Raw genomic sequence first — 21,845 nt, 5'->3', positions numbered from 1 at the left:
CACACACACGTAAAATGCATTGACGAACTCGTTAAAAAAAATAGAGTTCATCCTACCGTAGATGGGGTGCACCATTTACAATACATAAGAAAAAGAAGCAGGTAAAACAGAATAAATGAGGAGGAAGAAGAAGAAGAAGTTAAAGCTATTCAAATGACAAAAAATATCGCATGACTTTCGCAATTGTTGTTGCAGATCATTCTTTAACTGACTTAGTGACTGTTTCATTGTAAAATCGCATCAAATAATAGAAATATGTTATCTCAAAAGCTCAAACTGTTCATTGGCCCATGGAATATTTAGGCCTGTTTGGAAATGTTTTCTTGTTCGTTTGTCATTTTTTTTTATTTACTAAGTTTATTATTATTTTGTTTTAAAATGAGCATCGTAGGCTTAATAATTGTGTGGTTTTCTTCTCTATAGCAGAATTATTAGTAAAGTAGACGATGGTGAAGACAGGAACCAGTCAGGCGCGTACACAGGGGGGGGGGGGTGTTTGGGGGGTTAAACCCCCCCCCCTTTGGTAATTTTTTGTATGTAAACCCCCCCTAAATTTCTCTAAAACCCCCCCCCCTTTTGTTCGTTTTTTTTTTAATTTTTAATTTTTATTAAAAAAAAAAATAATAATAATAATAATAAAAAAATTCCCATGGTTGACCTACAAAAGCTGACCTAACCCCCCACCCCCCAACGGAGCAAAATGTCAAATTTTCAAATTTTGAGACCAAAAAAAAAAAAAAAGTGACCTCTTACCCTCGCATCCCTCGCATAATACCCTTCAAAAACACTATAATAAAAGTACATATGGTAGAAAATCTGTATTCCATTGGTATCACGTAAGCACAGTTTACATTGTATGTTTACAAGATTAAGAGTTATAGAAACAGATCAGTGCTACAAAAATGAATATTTCGCTTGCTCTTTGCAGTAAGGAGTAACTACAACATAGTGTTTATATTTGCCAGGCTGCCTATTTGCCATTTCAACTCCCATAGCGATATCAAAGGATCAATATACACGTATATGACAGAGGCCTAGAGTGGGAAATAGAAATCCCATCCATGCCCAAGCTCCCTGGTGATACTAAAATTTTCCTACTAAACTGATGTTTACAACCCTTCGGACGGCACTAATTACCAGCAAAATAAAAAGTGATGAGTGAAAAAAGATATATTTCTAGGTTTTGTACTATAGTTTTGCTAAGAAAGGTAATTTTTTTAATACAACAAAACCTCAAAAACGCGTGAGGGGGTAGTCAGCCTCACCTTCGCCCCTCTCATTCCCCATGCTCCCTCGTCCATCGCACTGGCGCACTGATGGGGGCTTGGGGGCAGATTCCCCCCCCCCCCCCAAATAAAATTCAAACGTTTTTCTCACTTTTTGGTAAATTATACTTTTGTATGCGTTAATGGAAAATTCCTAAATTTACAGTCAGGCAAACAGTATGCTTATTTAGAAGCCTGCATATCAAGGCCCGCGGATCGGGGGGCTGGAGCCCCCCCCCCCCCCCCCCCGGCCCCTCACTTTTTTGAAAACGTATGTAATTATCTGACCGTAATTTAATGCCTAAAACCCCTGAGCTTCCGGGGGGTCCACCCCTTGACCCCCGCTGGGGCTTTGACCCTGGACCCCAAGCAAAAGTACGCGCCTTTGAAAAACGTTCTGCGATGCATGCATGTAACATATAAGAGTTGTGGTGATGCGGACTGTTTTCTTCCCCCCCCCCCCCAACGTGTTTGCTCATTACGCCACTGGTCCGTCACATTTCGCCCCCCCCCCCCCGGTCATTAAAAAAAAAATTCGCCGCCCCTGGATGTAGAGTAACAATTCAGATGTATTTTGAAACAAGTTAAAGGCAACAAAAAGTAAATGAAACAGCGATAAAGAACAAGAACAACAACTTACATAACTTGAGGCCACCGTCTTTCACTATGAATACGTCTTAGATTGGTCTTAAATTGGACTTGTTGTTGTCTCACCGTCTTTTCTGGGACTGATTTTGATTCTTTTTTTTTTACGTTTATGATCCTACGGAGAGTAAAAACTGCTTCGCACTTTTGGTCAGCTTAACGTGTATTCTTCGTTCAACGCCCCAATTCAATTCCAAATTTCCAACGTTAAATTACACAATATGTTTCTACAAAAAATAAATTTACACCACTTGGGTAGCATTATATTGGCACCAAGTTTAGTGGATATCTGAATATGCATTATTCCTTACGTCATAGACGTGCGTCGTGCAATTGAAACTTTAATCCGGGCCTACAAGTTATGAAGTTTGGAAAGTTTAATCGCCTTTTGATACCGTGGTGTGCTGGTTGTTCTTTTCTTGTCTTTCCTCACTTAAAATGCAGATAATGTCCAACCTCCCCCCCCCCCCCCCCAGGTTGGTCACCAAACTGTGTATACAGTTCAAAGACATACACCATTAATGAAATGAAATGAAATGAAATGAAATGGAAGCTGTTCTTACAAATCATGTGAAAGAATATGTTTTGACTAATACGTGATGATACAAATTTTGCCGGGAACCGCCTATAAACAGCCTACTAATTAATATATTTGGTTAATTATCACGTCCTCCCTCAATTTTGCTTAAGGGGGATCGTCTCCCCCCCCCCCCCCCCCCTCCGGAAAATTTGAAAGAGTGCACACCAAAAAATGTATAGCAAATACTAACTAAAGACTGCAACACACTTTTAGGCTCTGGAGGGCCCAAAAGTGCAGCGTTTAGACCAATACAAATGCACAAATCTTCTCGCTCGGTCGCTACGCTGCCTCGCGTAATATCCTTCAAATCATACAAATAAATATTGTAGAAAATCTGTATTCCATTGGTATCACGTAAGCACAGTTTACACTGTATGTTTACAAGATAAAGAGTTATAGAAATAGATCAGTGCTACAAAAATGAATATCCCGCCTGCTCTTTTAAGAAGTCCCTTCCTGCCTACTTACTAAATTGACCTAATAAATATTTACAACCCTTTGGACTTTGGACTACTTGTTAAGAGCCACCTCTAAATATCTGCATACACCACAACATTCAGTGAAAATTGTATTTTTATATCAGAGCAAAATTTTACGATCAAAATTGCTTACCTTGGTCAATTTTGCCAATTGTCTCGGAGAAAGAACGCATTTTAGTCTTCGAAATGAATTGGAAAGGCTCTTTAGCAATATCGAAGCCAACACGGACAGACAGTGATCTGTTCAAACTTGGTGGTCTCCAGTTCCCCACACCTACCCTATATAATAAGAGTTATCATATAGCTCTATTGGGGTAGTCACTTGAGCTCCTTTCACCGGCGTATTGATGGGAGCGCAGTAACCCCCCCCCCCCCACCCCTAATAAAATTCAAACATGGTTTATTTCTAATTTGATATTTAGTGATTTACAAATGTTGCTAAAGTGGCATTATTTTTCCCCGAGCTCCCGGGGGCTATACCCCCTGGACCCCACCAATGGCCCTAAGGCGGCCCCTGGTTACTCATCTGACCGTAATTAAATGCCTAAAATCCCTGAGATTCCATAAAGGGCCCGAGGGGGTCCCTAGACGCTCATCAGTCTCATCGTAATTTAATGCCTAAAACCCCCGAGCTTCTGGGAATGCCGCCCCCTAGACCTCACTCAAATTAGTGACTTGCCAGTGTCACAAATAAGGTATCAAAGTATGCTCATCTGACCGTTATTATATGCCTAAAACCCTGAATGCTCATCTGACCGTAATTAAAGGCCTAAAACCCCTGAGCTTCCTGGGGCTCCGCCCTTGACTTTGCTGGGGCTTTGCCCCTGGACCCCACGCCAATTGATGCTCCACTTGCTTTGCTCGCTTTGCTCTATCTGATCGTAAATACTTAAGTACATTACTGATAATACAAAAGAACAAATCAGTATAGTTGAATGCTGTGTATTAACAATTATATTGGCCTTTATTTTCTGATACCATTAAAAAAAAAATGATTTTAAAGAAAATTCACTATCATGATCAGCTACAATTCTACATCAAACATCGAATTTGAAGATTGTCAAATACATGAAGTCCAAACTCTATAATATCACTTTTACATGTACCCATTTCAAATGTAACTTAATATGACACAAACCTTTTTTTTATTTCAAATGTAACTTAAATATTACACAAACCTTCTAGAAACCAGTCATAAAGAAATCATAACATTTTTATCACATTCAAAAATAAACAAATGAAGAAAAAAAAACTTAAAGATTTATACTTCGATTCACTGAAAGAAGTGTACACTAAAAACTAGTTACATAACAATGATATTGGGCCCATGAAAATGAAAACTTTTGCTGGTCCTTCGTTTATATCCTGATGTAACAAGATAAGATACATGAGGTAAAAAAAGGACCAGCAAAAGTTGCCTTGTTATGCCATCGGTATCTTGTTATGCCAGAGTTACTCACAAAGAGGTACTCATAACTATAATTTGTAACGCAGATTTTCTTTGGATTTCGACATACCACTTCTAATACAAAGTGTCTGTTGAGAGCATGGCCTCGCTGAAAAACAGCATTTGCTGAATGCGGGCACAATTTATTGTAATAGTCTTTAACCTTGAATAAATAAAATATAATATACCATACCATAACAGAGCGTTGTGAATTGACATCCTATTTGGAAATTTACTTCTGGCTCTCAACAGACTATAACAAATCTGAAAATATACATGCTGACTGAAGACAATCAAACTTATACTTGTATACCACAACCATACAGTGTAGTCGAATTCCCTGAATGAGAAACTTTCATCCACCTGACCATATTCGTATAAATATGTAATCGATAAGAAAAATGGAAATGTAATGAATAATTCAGAATGTTGAGATTATATGCAATGCTAAAACTTAGGCCTCGCTGAAAAACAGCATTTGCTGAATGCGGGCACAATTTATTGTATTAGTTTTTAACCTTGAATAAATAAAATATACCATACCATACCAGAGCGTTGTGAATTGACATCCTATTTGGAAATTTACTTCTGGCTCTCAACAGACTATAACAAATCTGAAAATATACATGCTGACTGAAGACAATCAAACTTATACTTGTATACCACAACCATACAGTGTAGTCGAATTCCCTGAATGAGAAACTTTCATCCACCTGACCATATTCTTATAAATATGTAATCGATAAGAAAAATGGAAATGTAATGAATAATTCAGAATGTTGAGATTATATGCAATGCTAAAACTGAAAGTGTACCAAACATACATCAATTTGACAAACACATTAGGGTAAACAGGTAAATGTGGAATATAAGTTCATGAATAACATATTCTTCCTTACTCAGTTTCTAATAAGAGATGGAATAAACAATATCTGTTATCAAATCAAGTTATACATGATTCTAATTTTTCATGAGAGTATGGAATTACACATCAGCCTTTGGTGAAAACTAATGACAATAATCCCTGATATCTAATCTCAAAACATTTACAAATATCAAGGTAAAATACACTGGAATCTCTATTAAAGAGTTGAGGATTAAAGCCTCGGTCACAAATGCCATTACGAACTGCTACGAACGCCGTACAAACGATTTTCAGACAATGGAAATTCGGGAAGACAATGGAAAAACAGGGAGATTCGTACAAACACATAGTTCGTAGGACCTTTGTGACCGTAGCTTAAATCACATTTATTGTCAAGCAACTAATGGAGATTATGTCAGTCTACGCTGCTTACCATCAATCATTCTAGATGACCCACAAGTGTAATTTTAATTTTCTGATAAAAAGGGATTGCATTATATTATGATAGATCAATCATAATGCAATCCCGTTTTATTATATCATTTTTCTTTTCAGTGCAAAATGCAGCTGTTGCCTACTAAGTATTATCATTTGGGCCCAGCTGTCAATAATAGGAAATCAATGATGACCCAAATTTCAAATGATGCCCACCACTTTAAGTTCATAATATGCAATAAATGAATATACATGTATAAAGATTGGTTTGACAAAAATATATTTCACATTTAACTGTATTTGACTTTGGTTTCAATTTCTCATTGTTTTGTTTTACATCACATCCAAAAGTATTATTACATGTTTTTTGTGATTAAGAAAACAGAAGTATTAAAGAAATAGATTTCTGGATTTTGTTTCCACTTTCCTGTGAAATATATATGTGTAAGTACACGTACATGCACTTAATGCCAAAGTATACAGAAATGATTTGGTTGGTGTCAGCTGATAACATTACTATTTATAGGATACCAATGATGACCTTCATCAAAGTCAAATATGATTATTTCTTGTCAACCTATTACAGATCAATTGATTTCATATAATTTCTTAATTCCACTATCATTTGTTAACTTTGATACTTTTTAAAAATTACATTACATCACTTGTATAAGAAGTGTAATGGTGTATTATTGAAATAATAAATGCATATTAGTATGCATATTCCTGTTGATATATTCTGATCTATTCATTCCTATATTCAGCCTTTAAATTAACCCGAGTGAAAACTATTACCTTAAAAATTCAGTATTCAGTCATTCAGTTCATATGTAATAAAATAAACATCTACATTTCTTAAAATAACAATTATATTGATAAGGATATTTTGTTTATACAATATACCCTGCTAGCGCTATGGTGTTACGTTTACATGATTTTGAATACAAGGATTATACCTACATGTAGTATCGAAATAAGCAATTTTGCCACCACCTATTCAACTCAATATATATATATATATATCAGCTTGTCTTATGAGACATATATCCATATATCATATTGTCTGTTTATACCCAGAAGGGCATTAACTCATATCATTACAGTATACACAGAGTTAAAACCCTTCTGGTTCAAACAGAAAATAAATGAAACTTCACAATTATTGTGAATGGTTGGGATTCACAATAGTTTCATGCCACCAAATATGAATTTAAACACTTAATCCATTCTCATTTGTACCCCAATATTTTTGTTACTTCGGCTCCCACAACAAAGATAATTACCAGTAAATCATTTTCACAGATACTCAAAGTAGAAATCAAAGTCCCAATCATCTTGGCCTTTAGCCTGGGCCTCTCTTGCTAGCTTCACTTCATGCATCTTCACAGCACTGAAGCACTTGATGAAATCCTCTCCAAAGGCATCCCTAATTACCTCATCATTAATAAGAGCCTCCAACGCGGTCTCCATGGTGTTAGGCAGATTGGGCGTCTTGGGCGGGATGTCTTCAGGATTAGAAGCTATCCCTGTAACCTCTGCAGGAAGCTTGTACTTGTTGATGATACCATCCATTCCTGCTGCAACTGTTGCAGCCAACACCAGGTAGCAGTTAGCACCAGCGGCTCCCCCACGGTTCTCTAAGTAGGTGCCCTTGTCTCCGTTGACCTTGACACGAAGCAAGGCGGAGCGGTTGTCCATACCCCAAGTGGCGTTCATCGGAGAGAATGCTCCTCCAACTCGCTTCAGACAGTTTACTGTGGGAGCCATGAGGACTTCAATCGCAGGGGCATGTGCAAGTATTCCTGCAGCCCAGTTCTGACAAACCTCCGACAGACCAATGGGACTGTTGGGATCGTAAAACACAGGGGTTTTCTCATCTGCATCGTACAGGGAATGGCAAAAGTGGGTACAGGATCCACTCTGGTTGGGGAACGGCTTTGACATGAAAGACGCTTGAAACCCTTGGAGAAGTGCAATCTCTTTGATACTAGTCTTGAAAGTGAAAGCATTGTCTGCAGCCCTGATCCCGAAAGCTGGTTTGTAGGATATCTCCACCTGTCCAGGGCCATATTCAGATTCAACTGCTTCTATATCAACACCGACAATGGGCATATCCTCCATAACCTGCTTGACAAAGTTCCGGATCGGAAACATCCTCAAAGTGGATCGAATATTGACATCATTGTTGATAGGTTTCTTGGTCTCCTTATCCACAACGTAGAACTCGTGTTCGTGAGCAGAATACAGGGAATAACCTAGGTTCTTGAGCTTCTCCAGCTGCTTGCGTGCCAAGACCCTTGGGTGAGCAGATACGTATTCCCCTTTATAAGTTGGTTCAATCAGAATACGAGCCGTGTTCTCAGCCCAAGGAAGCACCGTGAATGTACTGTAATCCGGGAACAGGACGGCATCAGCAAATCCGACTTCCTCAGCATACCCAGTCCCTGGGATCACATCCGCTTGGAGACTCATACCGAGATGACCCAAGTAACAGTTCACCCCTCCCGTTGCTTTTTCCTTGAAGTGACGGGCAGGTATCAGCTTCGACCGGGCTATGCCATGTAAGTCGGTCTGCTCAAATCTGACTGCAGTGATCCCCTTCTCCTTGATTTCCTCAAGTACTTTACTCAGACTCATCTTGATAATCTGTAGGATATGAAGATAATTTTGTTGTATATAATTCAATTGGCAAAAAACGAAGATCTTGAAACAACAACGAAACAACAAGCACTATATGTCTATGAACAAGGAACATACATGTAAGTTGAAGTGGAGTCCACACTCACATTAAACTGGTTTAAAAACAAAACCAACAAGTTGAAAAACAGAAAATGAGAGATACACATAAGTACATGAAATAAGGAATAATACATGTATGTTTATACTTGAAATCGACCAATCACAAAATTGGCAACACTGTAGTGATTTTCCTTGCTGCAGCTTACATTTTGAAAAAAATTCAAACTCGGGGGTGCGACTTATACACGGTACACAAACACACACACACAAAAAAAAAAGATTTATACCCCTCCACCTGGCGCTATGCCAGGCAATGTTATACACTGTTAATTACAGTATAATTTAACACTGTTAATTACAGTATGGATTAACACAGTCAAATTTATGTTCCTTTTGTAGAAAAGAAGTAGAAACCTATCGTCATATCTTCTTTAAATGTTCTGAAGGGTCCAGAATATGGAATGAGGTGGGAAACAATTTAAAGATGTTTCATTTGGATTGATGTGTTGCTTGATTTCAGAAAAAATATGAAAGATCATATATTGTTAAATCATGTATTGATTTTGGTCAAATATATGATTTACAGTAATCGTAAAAATGGAAAGTTTCCAACTAGTAAAGAAATATGTAAGGCTGAAGAGAACTCGAAAAAGTTAAACGTGAAAAAGCAAAATTAAAGGACAAACTGCCAATACATTATCAAAAATGGGAAAATTTTACCCCTTAAAATACAAAGTTTTGGTATGGGGTCATCAATTTGGTTCAAATGAACATATTGGAAGCAAATGCGATCCTACAATATTAAGTGATCGTTGTCGCGGTTGAAAACGAGTCTAAAGTTTTGAAATTGTAAATAATAAACTCTTCATGTTGCTCCCTCTCAAGGTCAAGATATTAATTAAGCTATAAAACAATGTTTCTTGACTAAATCGACCGATACGCTATTCCCGTTAGGAAATTATATATCACAACTACATATTCTGAGATTTTCATGGTCGCAGCTAACATTGTACGGCCGTAGGCTATTTGTAATTTATCAAAATTTACCGGGAGCACCAGTAAATTTTTATATTCAATTTTTCTCGAAAGCAGAAGTGTTTTAGGGGCTAATTTTTCTAGTGCTTATAATACATACACAGGGGCATCCAAATATATCAAAATGGTAAAGAATCACTAAGGTAAGATAAGAGGACACTTTTTTTTTGGTCTCGAAATTTGAAAATTTGACATTTTGTTCCGTTGGGGGGGGGGGGGGGTAAGGTCACCTTTTTTAGGTCAGCCATTGGCATAACTTTAATTTAATTTTTATTTTTAATTAGAGTCTAAAAAAAATAAATAAATAAATAAATAAAAAATAGACAAAAGGGAGGGGGGGGACTTTCCCAAAAAACATCTACACATAAAAAAAAGAATCAAGGGGGGGGGGGGTTAACCCCCAAACCCAAATTGGATAATTCACAGTCTAGACCCTAGTCTAAGTAGACTAGTCTAGATCTAAGTCCGTAAATTATACATTTAATATTAAGTTATCAAATTTTGATAAGTGCAATTAGGACAAATGGCATACCGACCTAATTTACATCTGATTTAGAAATCAGAAAATTAGATCTAAATAAAGAAAATCGGGGAGAAAATGTTTTGAACGAAAAGATGTAGACTAGTCTACATTGTTGGCTCTAGCTACCCCCATGGTACGAGATCTCTGGGTTACCATCTGTATTGGGGAATGTCAACAAATGTCAGTTTTATTGAAGAAATGACCCAAATCAGATGGTTATTTCTGTCTAGAGTAGACCATACTATAGCTATAGTACTAGTGAGCAAGGCCAAAGTATTTCATCCCATTCAAGTTTTGTCAATGTCATCATCTAGATTTTCAGTATGTATGGTCAATGCCATGGCTCTAGTAAGTTATTAGAGCTAGAGCGCCGCAGTTGGAGCTTCCCGGAGTTACCTGTAGCTGTTCCAGTTCCATAAATATTAATAATATTTATAATTTACTTCTTATTAAAATACTCACTCGACAGTCGACAGCTCAGAGTCTAACGTTCGACCTCAATGAATTTGGCACTAACCTAGGACTCTCAGACAAGACGTCTCGGATGCGATCTTATGAGAGATATTTCTGATATAGAAATATATACTAGGATCTACTCGTGTCGGATGCGTGATCAGGGCCCCGTCTTACAAAGAGTTACGATCGATCCAAATCAATCGTAAGTCCTCCAATCAATCGCAAGTTTGCAGTCTCCTATCTCTTATGTACATAGTTACGATTGATATCAATCGCAAATAACTTACGATTGATATCAACTCTTTGTAAGACGGGGCCCAGGTATCGGCTCAGCTTACATGCACAGCTCAAGTGACGCGCGCGCGCACAGCTAGCTAGCTAGCCTTTAAACAAGGCCACATGCCTGATAGACGCCGAGCGACTAAAAAGAGACTAATCGCGAAAACCTGAATGAACGCCAGTGCAAATTGTCCAGGTACCTGTCCATCGAAATTGACCTGTCATGACATTCGTCATTCGGTCGCGCGTTCACTCCGGGTATCTAGACTCATCTCAGCCGCTTAGCCAGAGTCAACGAGGCCTTGTCAAAAGGCTACTAGCTAGCTAGCTACCCAGAAAATCACTGCTTGTATACACGCGAATGATGCAATGTTTATGCTGTCGACGTGGGATGGGCCATCTCAAGCAAACAGTCTAGTCTAGATTGCATGCAGTGCAGTGGGGGCTAAAACTTGTTTGCAGGCCCAAATCTTTGCCAGTCCTTGTTCGTAACTACATTGTGTGCAAAATGAGATTAAAATAAGCTCTGTACTGTCTACTCCACAGCCAGAAACTGGCAGATCTAGGCTCTGCTCAAGGCTCTAGGCATTGTGGTATAGTGTAAAATTATCATATTAGCGTAGTCTGCAAGCACAGACTACGCTAATATGATCCTCAATAGTAAGCCTCTAGAGTACATAGATCTACTAGCATGCAGCTACTGGTCACAACAGTTGCACGCACTGGCGTACTGGTGGGGGGGGGGGGGGGGGGGGGGGGGGGGGGGGGGGGGGGGGCTAGCCCCCCCCCCCCCCCAAAAAAAAAAAAATTGAACCATGACCAAGTAAAGAAAGAGAAGAGAAGAAACAAGGAGGAAAAAAAAGAGGAAGGAGAGGAAAGAAAGGAAAAGAAAGAAAAGAAAGGGAAAAAAAGAAGAAAGAAAAAAAGGAGAAAAAAGAAACATAAGAAAACAATCAAAACAAAACAAAACAAACGAAAGAGAGGAGAGAGAGAGAGGGGGTGGTATTAAGAGCCTAGGAGAAGAGGGGTGGGAGTAAGAGAGCAAAGGGAATGTTGGGTGGAGTCGCCACGTCGAAGGAGCAAGAAAGATACGCATAGATAACTGTTGCTGTGTCGGGTCCGCTGTGTCGGGGGACTTGCTCTATCTAGCTCGTGTACTATATCAATTTAGAAGTTTGAAGTCGGTGAAATATTTAATGTCGGTTGGCCGGCAATTTTTTTTCTTCCCACGAACTGTGACTTTTTATCGGACAAAGAAAAGAAAAAATTAATTCAGACAATTTCTCTGATAATTTAATGAAACGTCAAAGCTTCCGCGCATCGCGCGGGAGGGAGGGAAACTGAATTCAGACAAAGTGAGTAGAAATCAGTACAATGAATCGTCTTCTTTCTCTAATAATTCAATTAAACTTCAAAGCTCTCGCGCTTGGCGCGGGAGGGCGAAAACTGAATTCAGGCAAGGATTAAGTGTCGAAAACAGTACTTCGAATCGTCTTCTTTCCCTAATAATTTAATGATACTTCAAAGCTTCCGCGCTACGCGCGGGAGGGGGAAACTCTATTCAGACAAGGATTAAGAGTAAAAATTTAAGGAAACGCATCGTCTTTTTTTCCAAATAATTTAATGAAATGTGAAAGCAAGGATTAAGAGTAGAAATCAGTACAACAAATCGTCTTCATTCTCTTATAATTTAATGAAACGCCGAAAGCTTCCGCGCTTCGCGCGGGAGGGAGGAAACTGAATTCGGACAAGGATTGTAAGTCGAAAACAGTACAACGAAACGACCTCTTTCTCTAATAATTTAATGAAACGTAAAAGCTTCCGCGCTAAGCGCGGGATGGGCGAAAATGAATTCAGGCAAGGATTAAGAGTCGAGAACGGTACAATGAATCGTCTTCTTTCTCTAATAAATAAATGAAACGTCATAGCTTCCGCGCTTCGCGCGGGAGGGGCGAAACAAGAATAAAAAGTCTAGAACGGTACAACGGATCGTATTCTTTCTCTAATAATTTAATGAAGTATCAAAGCTTCCGCGCGCGGGAGGGGGAAAACTGAAAAATAACTTAGTTCCTGGCCCCGGGTTTACAGGGTTAAATTTGTAGACATTGGGACATTGGCATTAATATATTTGTCGGTAATTGGCGGCTCGTTTTGAAGGTAATCGTTGGCCTCTCCCCCCTCCCCCACTGAAAAAGATCTAGTAACGCCCCTCATAACAACACAGTTTATACACTCGATATAACTGGTGAAGTACCGGACCACCGTCTTTGTGCATTGTGCGGCAACGTCTCACTTCCAGGAAGTGCCGGTGGACATTATTGCGCAAAATGTGGTTTTCAAATTGCAAAATATTCCTACTCTTGGAGGGGGTAGGAGAAAGCAATTTTATGTCATATTACTCCAGGAAGTGCCTGAAAAGGCGTCTAATGTGAGTCTGGGTTCTAAAATTGCAAATGCTTCCTACCCACCCCCGCTTCGTTTCCCTCGCCGCTAAAGTCTCGCTCTGTCGCTTCATCAGGTTTTACATATATTTCACCCCATGCCACCCCCGTAAGAAACTCCTGGATCCACCACTGATGCCCATACCCATTGAGCCTCGGGGGCTACGCCCCTGACCCCCTGATGAGGCTTTGCCCCTAGACCCCACTTTGAAAAACGTTCAGCGGGGCCTGCATGTTAGAGTGGGGTGATGCGGATTTTTTTTTGTCAGCCCCCCAAACGTTTTTGCTCATTACGCCACTGGTTGCACGCACGCTAGCCCCCGGATGCTAGCTATGAATTTCCCTGTTCTTCCTTCTCAATCAAATTCAATCTCTGGTCTCAGTTTCCAAATTGATTAGTATACATGTATTATTATTTTTTTTTTTATACCATTTTACATTCTGAATTTCTTTCTCCCCCTAATTTGTTTATCTTTGTATTCAACTTTCTCTCTCTCCGTATCATTCTCTTCATGTTTCTCTCCCTCTCCAGCAGGACTATTTCTTTTCTATACCTAACTCTCTCTCTCTCTCTTCTTTGTCTTCATCTTTTCCTCCTCCTCCTTCTCCTCACTTCTCTTTCTGCTTCCGCCTGTATTACTATACTAGTTTTTTGTCTCTCCCTCATTTCCCCCTCTCTGGATTTGATGTACTCTGTAACTTCTTAATTGTTATAACTACTTGATACCACTTTCCGAAAATGTAAGATCAAATCGTATTAGAAATATGTGATGTTTGTAAGGCCCCTTTTTTAGAAAAATATATTTAAACATTCAAAGATATGCCTTAAACGTTAAAACTTGACCAATGACCAATGTCCAAATGGTCTATCATATTGTGCATAGCACAGAGCCATTTATGAGCAATGGCTCTGGCATTGCAATAAAATAGCTCCATCTACGTCAATATTTTTTTGTTGAAAAAAATAATAATTGGATGTCAGCAACGAGAAGAATCGAAATCAAAACCTCTCGTATGAGAATCAAGAGCCTTCGTCACCAGAGGCGGCCCTCCCGGGGGGCAGGGGGGCACAGTGCCCCCCCCCCCACTTTTTCAGATACCCCCAAAATGCCCCTTTTTACATAGGAAAAGTGCCCCTTTTATTTTGTAAGAAGTGCCCCTTTTACATAGGAAAGGTGCCCCTTTTACTTTGACAAGTGCCCCTATTACTTAGTAAAAGTGCCCCTTTCCCCTTTTCACCTCTGACGAGTGCCCTTTTTATTTTTGACACGTGCCCCTTTTCCTTCGACATGTTCCCATTTTCCTTTGCAATAAATGTTCATTTTCCATTCTCATGAATCTTGAAATTATCTTGAATAAGTGCCCTTTTTAATCTCTAGTAAGTGCCTCTTTTCAGGTACGAGAAGTGCCCCTTTTCACTTTTAATAAGTGCCCCCTTCACCTCTGATGATTGCCCTATTCAAAACTGAGAGGTGCTCTTTTTACTTTGACAACTTCCCCTTTTTTCCTTTGTAAGAAGTGCCCCTTCTCCTTTTGATAACTACCCCTTTTTTAAACTCGGATGAGCGCACCTTTCATTTTAACATGTGCCCCTCTTATTTTTCTAATAAGTGCCCCTTTTCCTTATGATAAGTGCCCCCATTAAAAAGAGAGAGCTCCTTCCCCTTCTCATAACTTCCCCTTCCCCTTCTCATAACTGCCCCCTTTTAAACATCTGAACGGTGCCCCCTTTTCATTCAAGAAATGCACATTTTCCTATATTATAAGTGCCCCTTTTACATTTTCATAAGTGCCCCTTTTCATATCTGGTCAGTGCCCCTTTGCAACTCTGATAATTCCCCTTTTAATAATGATACGTGCCCCTTCTCCTTTCTAATAAGGGACCTATCCCCTTTTCACCTCTTATAAATGACCCTATTAAAATCTGATGGGTGCCCCTTTTCCGTCAACAAATGCATATTTCCCATTTTCGTAAACGCCTCCTTTTCATCACTGGTGAGTGCCTCTTTTCAAGTGAAAAAATGCCTCATTTTCACCTCTTATAATTATCCTTTGTACTTATACACGTGCTCCTTTTCTTTTCTAATAAGTGTCTTATCCCTTTCGATAATTGTCCCCTTTTCATGTAATCATTAAACGTGCCCCTTATTTAAAGCGACTAAGAGCAGTTTCCCCCAAAGTTCGCTCGTTGCGCTCGCTTGCATTTAAAGATTATATAATTATGTTACTTATCAAAGGTCTTTTCAGTCTTCCGTTATAAGAATGTGCTTATAACCCCATCACGATTGGCTTTTTTCCTCTTTATAAGATGTAATTTTTCGCACTGCGACCTCACAGATCTTTAAAAATTTTCTCGCTCGCTCGTAAATGCATATTCAGACATCACACCCAACTGTAAAGTTTGATGCTTAAGCGATATCTTGTATGATGTATGAAGAGAAACAAATATTGAAATCATCCCTGATAATGTAATCACAATGTAGGGGTATATACCAATGTCTAAAAATTGTATATTTTCGCTTTGAGATTTCCTACTGTAGGTGCCCTTTTTTCCAGAAAGTGCCCTTTTTTGTTGGTGCCCCCCCCCCCACTTTGAAAGTCGCTCGGCCGCCCCTGTTCGTCACCAATATACCACGGCGCTCTTACTACATCATCTTTTTAATTTCTCTCCTTTATTCAATCCCATTCACTTTCTAAGTTCACTGCTCCATCATGCATTTCATCTCTTATTCCAACACAAATGCAAAGACTTGCATGCAATTAAAGGCTGGCTTTACTACTTCAGCTAGAAGGGATTAGACCACCCAGTGAGCAAGCGAGGTCACTGTGACAGGTGGCTATCTCATTAACTCAGCTCTCATTTAACATAAGAAAAAGAGGATCATGGGGGACCAACAGGCACCGATTGGGGAAGTTTTCTATATAGAGGGAGCAAGTAGCTACAAGTAGGACAGAGTGCCTTTAACTGAAGGGCAATTTCTCTACCCTATAATGTATTGCCTACAAACAAAAATTGATAATGAAAGTGTATTGTCATGGTCGTACATCTCAATAGGTGACGCACAAAGAATTTGTGTCGCCTTTGATTTTTCGAAACTCTCAAATTATGATCAAGTTTTCACTCCGATATTTTGAAGTTTAGCACTCACTTCATTTCATCGCTCCATTCACTTTGAATGATTCCATCTCACTTTATTTTCCGAATTGTTTTCATTTGCCGCAAATTAATTAATTAATAATTAATTAATTAATTTCCGCAAATTAATACCCAGCAATGAGAATTATTTCTGGAAGAACGTAACGGACATCAACACATAAACCAAAGTAAAAAATTATTTGTATAAGCGCAGAGGGGTACGTGTAGTAGTCTTTTTTTTATTGTGTCAATAAAAAGCGGTTAAATCATGGATATAGCATATATAAATACTAAATAAATGTCTTTTAATTACAATTACAAAAAATGGAGTTATTTTCTTCCTATTTACAAATGAAAAGAGAACGTAAATAAATCGATAATTGAATAAAATACCAAAACAAACTGGTTTGAGTTGAAGACAAAAATGCCATCATCTAAGTCAATGCCATCCCTGCCATGCGAGATTTTCCTCGGACACCTACAATTTTGTCTGTTTATGCTCGTAAAAAACAAATAGTTTGCTATTTCAAACACCAGTTGTACATTCCACTTATGTCAGAATACATTTCATTTACCTTTCATGTCATAACAAAATAATTTAGATTATTTTATTCGTATCAAAAGATAGCTTTTTAAGTCCAATTTAAAAAATGACATAAGAACATAATTATATAGTCGCATGCAAATGCAAAGGGTACGTTATTCATTACATATTTTTGAGAAAACTCCACTGTTAACATGCAATGAAGTCTCCTTTTAAGAATTCTTAGTAGGATAGAGTAAGTACTGTTTTAAGTCAACTCAAAATATTCTATGATATATATATACTGAATACATTGAATGATTTGATTTTCTAAACACATTAGACTGAATTCTTGAGAAAACTTTTCAAAACTAAAGGCTTTCCAATAAAAATCGAGAATAATTGTATCATCATAGCGCTTGTGGTTGTGGAAGTTAAGAATACACTACTAGTAATCGATCTCATACAATAGTCTATGGGCAATCACAACCCCGTCCACACAAATGGAAGCATTATATAACAATTGCGATCATGATTATCATAACATTATCATCATGGAAATGATATCAACTGCTTTCATCGGTTTTGTACTTACATGTAACTTAAGCATGAAACCATCATAATTATGCGCAACTGAAAACTGAGGAAAACTGAGAACAAAATATTCAGATTTTGCAATATTTACATCAGCCGAATAATAATACGTTAATAAGGAAAAAATAAATTGCCAGAAACTGTACATCTATATAGTCAAAGGATATGTAAACAACAATACACAAATGAGGAATTAAAATGGCTAAAAAAAACTACCGAAATTGCGTCAACTTGGTTGAAACGCGTGTCCAATGATGCTGCCAGGGTAGTGGCAGCCTATTCTATTTTCCTATTCTAGTTCGATTAGTTTTATTGATCCAATACCATCCAATCACCTAGCCAAATAGAAATATAAACGATATTTATTGCGTGTTATTGTATGTCTTGCTCCATAAATATCGCATCATAAAACAATAAAGGCATTTACACAATTTACAAGGCACTTTTGATACATCGCACGTTATCAAGTATTTAAAAAATATTCTTTTTCAATTTGTAAAAGGGTTAATAGCTTACCAAAATATTTTTCGTCTCAATCCGTTTTTAATTTACAAGATATTGAAGAGTATACAAGGCATGGGAACAAAGTAGATACAGGAACAGATATATATTACGGTTTTAATAAGATTGAATTACAGGCTATACTGATTAATATCATTTCAATGCTTCTTTCCTTAAGGTAAATATTCCATTCCTCAGGTAACATTTCATATACCTAACAATTTTAGGTACCACACTATACAATTGGGATTCCCTCATCAGATATTTACTGCTCAGACACCTTCCCGAAGAAGGATTCAGAAGTAAAACACATGCAAAGAATATTTCCCGTTGAATAGAACTTATTATATCATCAAACGACTTTAAATGATCCATTTTACTATAGCATCACCTTGCGCGTGCCTGTAAACAGTTAGTCATATCTCCAAGCAGACTATTGTATGAACGTCGAAACCGCGCAGACACTTTCAGCTCGTGAAAGATTCAGCAGTTTCAGCAGTCTCATAGTCCATTTCCATGTTATATACCAGTGTTCTACAATTGAGTCTGTTTATGATGGGATCTTACCAGAGGATTGGCGACGTTTTGATGAGTAGCCATCGATAGGGAAAAGGAACAAACATTTGTAATAACAAAATCTAAATATACGAGTTTAATTCAAGAAGCGACAGAAATAATTGACATTTTATTTTATTTACTTACACCAGACAATGCGCAATTAATGCTGACGGTACATGTAAATATTATTTTGCCAAATGAAAGGTTTGTTCCAAACTTGTGATATGCTGAAAATAAAACAACGTATAATAAACTTGCCCTGTGTTTCTAAATTTATGTCTATCTATACAATGCTGTCTGTAAATATAGATTTGAGAAAAATGAAGTTTGCAAAAGCGTTCCTTTTAATCATGAAATGAATGAGACCATTCAGAAAGTAAAATGGCTTCAAAAATTTAAAACAAATCGGATCTGACACTCATATTATTTTGTCTCATGCAGATTGATCATTTTCCCTGAGAAATTGTCGTTTTCTTCTTTCGATATCTTAGTCAACATTTCAATACATGTACCACGAAAAGACACGCATTGTCTATATAGACCTCTTTGTATTTACACAATCTCCGATATGAAATTGCAAACTCCACGCATTTGACAAATAATTACGCAATTTGATAACTGATACATGTTTATTAATTTTCTATTATTGGCAAGTATTGTAGTCTTTTTTCCTTCTTTAATGTAAGAAATAGTTTACATCAACGTTAAGGTTCTCTCCAACGGTATAGAGTTATTTCACCTCCTTGAAGATTTAGCGACAGAAGATTTGTCTTTACTTTTGACGGATGATGATCGCCAAAGACGCCTTTTGCTGGTGTCTGAGTCCTTGGTACCTGCTGCCACAGACGTGGCCGTTTTTGAAGTTTTTGAAGTTTTCGAGCTTACGCGTAAACTCGCCGATTTGTTCCGCGAAAATCTGTCTTTTGAGGGGTTGCCGCTTGACAGTTTCTTATTCTTCGGCGTGGAAGACGAAGCAGCAAAGACGTAGTCATCGGCGGCATTTTCTCCTGCGGTTTCCAGAATACGGGAATCGAGTTTGTCGCTCTTCTTAGACCCACTGAGGCTAAGTCGGTTCATCATCCGACTGAATTTGCCGGGTTTTCCACCCTTTTTACCCGTAGGTGATGGTGTAATGTTTTTGGAGGTTGGTGGCAGTGAGTAGCGTTGGGGACCGTTGCGCCGAAAGGTGGAGCTTGAAGACTTGTCGCGCAGTGTCACGTCTGGTGTTGATTCAGCGTTCCGGAGCATGTCAGGGTCTGAGGAACTTCGAGGTAGCGTCCGAAAGTCCTCAAATTGACTTTGAAACTTTTCAACTGCATCTTCACGTTTGAGTTTTACTGATGCCTCTTTGTCCTCATTCGCAGTATCATCACTTTTCACATCGTTATTCGAAGACAACCTGGCTTGAAGTGCCTCTACTGCACTTTCTGGAATGGAATTCTGTGCCTCTGGATCTACTTCCAGGACTTCCGCAGGCTCGGGAGTGCTAATAGCCCTACGAGTTGTACTTTGTGACGCACCTGATTTGGTGCTCACGGAGCTTGGTGCTTTTTTCCTGGATATAGGAGATTCGCTTTTGCGAACTGAGCTAATTGTCCTTGGAGAGGATGTCTGTTTCGTACTAGCAGAAGACTCAGATGCACTCTTCCTTGCAGATAATGTCGCATGAGAGGAGATGTATGGTTTCTTCGTTCCTGCCTTGTTCGACCCATTTGGTCTTCTGACCGAGCCTGCTCTGCTGAAACTACTATTCGTGGTGGCTGTGTCCTTCGATACACTTCGTGGCGAGGAAGATAATGATGAAGAAGAAGACTTGGTGGTGGAAGTTGCAGACATTTTCTCGGTAGCAGAAGTTCCTCGAAGTGAGCTTCTGACCGAAGATGCAGCACTTAAACTTGGTTTGGAAGACCTTAACGCACTACCAGCAATGGTAGTCCGTTCAGGCGTTCCACGGACAAAAGTCTTTCCTGTTTTTGCAGAACCAGCAGCAGCAGGTTTTGTTGTTGCATTGCGCCGCGTTGAACCACTCGGAAGTGTGCGTGGGGATCCATTCGACCTTGTTCCCGTTGATGAAGTTGACGTTGAATTTGACGTTGATCTTGCCAGTGGTGCTTTCGCTGTTCCAGCCGCACCGCGAGTTACTGTCGAAGCCGTCCTGGAACTGTTGACTGGTTTCTTTGACTGGCTTACGCTCGAGACAGAGGAAGCGCCACTAGCGGCAGAGTCACATCGCTCAGAAGAAAACGAGTGCAGGGAATCATAACTACTTGCTCTGCTACCTCCACCGTTACCAATACCGTTGATTTTTGACCCGACAGGTAACCTCGGCGAGACTGACATCGGGCTCCTCTTCGTCGTCGTAGGAGTACCACTGCGGGAAGTCGACGTTGGACTACGTGATGATATAGTACTTCTTGGTAATGGCGACAAGTTTTTGGCCGTGCCAGACGATCGTATTGATCCATTACGCGATAATGGGGATGATTTTCCTGCACTGGAATTAGCAATTGGTGTCCTGTTGGAAGGGCTCGTTAAGTTTTTCTTCAATCCCGTCGTCTTTCCATTGACACTATTCACCGCTTTTCTCTCAACAGGACTTGTCTTGCTGCTCGTAACCTTCTTGTTCGAGCTAGTAGTGGCTTTAGTAACAGTCTTGCTCACGTTTTCCTTTAAATCCTTCTTCACTCCTGAAGATTCAACCTGAGGCACTTCTTTTGCAGGGCTAGTGATCTCTGGAACCGTTGACTCCGATCCATTTTCTCCACTTGCTGATCCATTTTCTACAATTGAGGATCCAATGTTGTTTAAAGCATAGATGTCTGTACCAGTTATCGGGATGACGGTCTTACCCCTCTCTACATCATCCTCCGAAGCCGGAGCTTTGTCCTCAGACATATCTGGAGACTTTGTAACGTTCTGGTTGATGTCTTGCACTGTTTCTAAATCCTCCACAAAAAGATCATCATTGTTGAATACGTCCGATTGTGACGTTGATAGGAACTCTTTGTACTCCTTGACGGGACTGTTCGGGGTGGAAATGTCAGACTGACTTCGTCGATGCTGCTCGACCTTGATATCGAAGATGTTACGGCGGATCTCAATCTGTTGTCGGTCAATAGTGGACCAGGGGTCTTCATCATCAGAACCATTCATGACTTCAGAAGACAATCGTTTCAGCTGCAAGTTAAAGATACAAAAAAAGATAACAAAAAAAAATAGATATTAGTTTGAATTTTCAATCTCCGTTTCAAACAAAATCAATGAGCAGTTCGTTGATAGGTCACTGAAAGTAGGCAACTGAATGTATTTCCCTTGGATAATAATGCGTATCACGAGTACAATTA

The 21,845-nt window shown here is 39.0% G+C and overlaps 2 protein-coding genes across 3 annotated transcripts in view; both read right to left on the bottom strand.

Moving 5' to 3' along the window:
• Positions 1-3,905: 3,905 nt before the first annotated feature.
• LOC591380 (lengsin-like) lies at positions 3,906-10,708 on the bottom strand. 2 transcript variants are annotated; one of them, XM_030980452.1, is made up of 2 exons: positions 10,531-10,708; positions 3,906-8,362 (listed from the first exon to the last, which is right to left on the bottom strand). In XM_030980452.1, the coding sequence occupies exon 2, from the start codon at positions 8,351-8,353 to the stop codon at positions 7,013-7,015; it is 1,341 nt and encodes a 446-aa protein (XP_030836312.1). In that variant the 5' UTR covers positions 8,354-8,362; positions 10,531-10,708; the 3' UTR covers positions 3,906-7,012. The 2 variants fall into 2 exon arrangements, with proteins under 2 accessions (XP_030836312.1, XP_030836311.1); XM_030980451.1 differs by having other exon boundaries at positions 10,476-10,705.
• A 5,836-nt stretch (positions 10,709-16,544) lies between these two features.
• Positions 16,545-21,845, bottom strand: part of LOC588660 (formin-J) — a 113,636-nt gene continuing 108,335 nt past the window's right edge. Inside the window, exon 17 of the mRNA XM_030981247.1 lies at positions 16,545-21,678. Within this exon, the coding sequence (XP_030837107.1) occupies positions 19,237-21,678 (2,442 nt within the window). The 3' untranslated portion in view covers positions 16,545-19,236. The remainder of the gene's footprint in view (positions 21,679-21,845) is intronic.

Source organism: Strongylocentrotus purpuratus, unplaced genomic scaffold, assembly GCF_000002235.5.
Source record: "Strongylocentrotus purpuratus isolate Spur 01 unplaced genomic scaffold, Spur_5.0 spur5_scaffold_11, whole genome shotgun sequence".
NCBI classification, from domain to species: Eukaryota; Metazoa; Echinodermata; class Echinoidea; order Camarodonta; family Strongylocentrotidae; genus Strongylocentrotus; species Strongylocentrotus purpuratus.
Note: the sequence above shows the minus strand (reverse complement) of the source record. Positions and strands in the feature narration are given on the sequence as shown.

What these genes read in the sequence shown, in the direction of transcription:
- LOC591380 (XM_030980452.1), bottom strand. Translation starts at nt 8,353, where the DNA reads ATGAGTCTGAGTAAAGTACTTGAGGAAATCAAGGAGAAGGGGATCACT.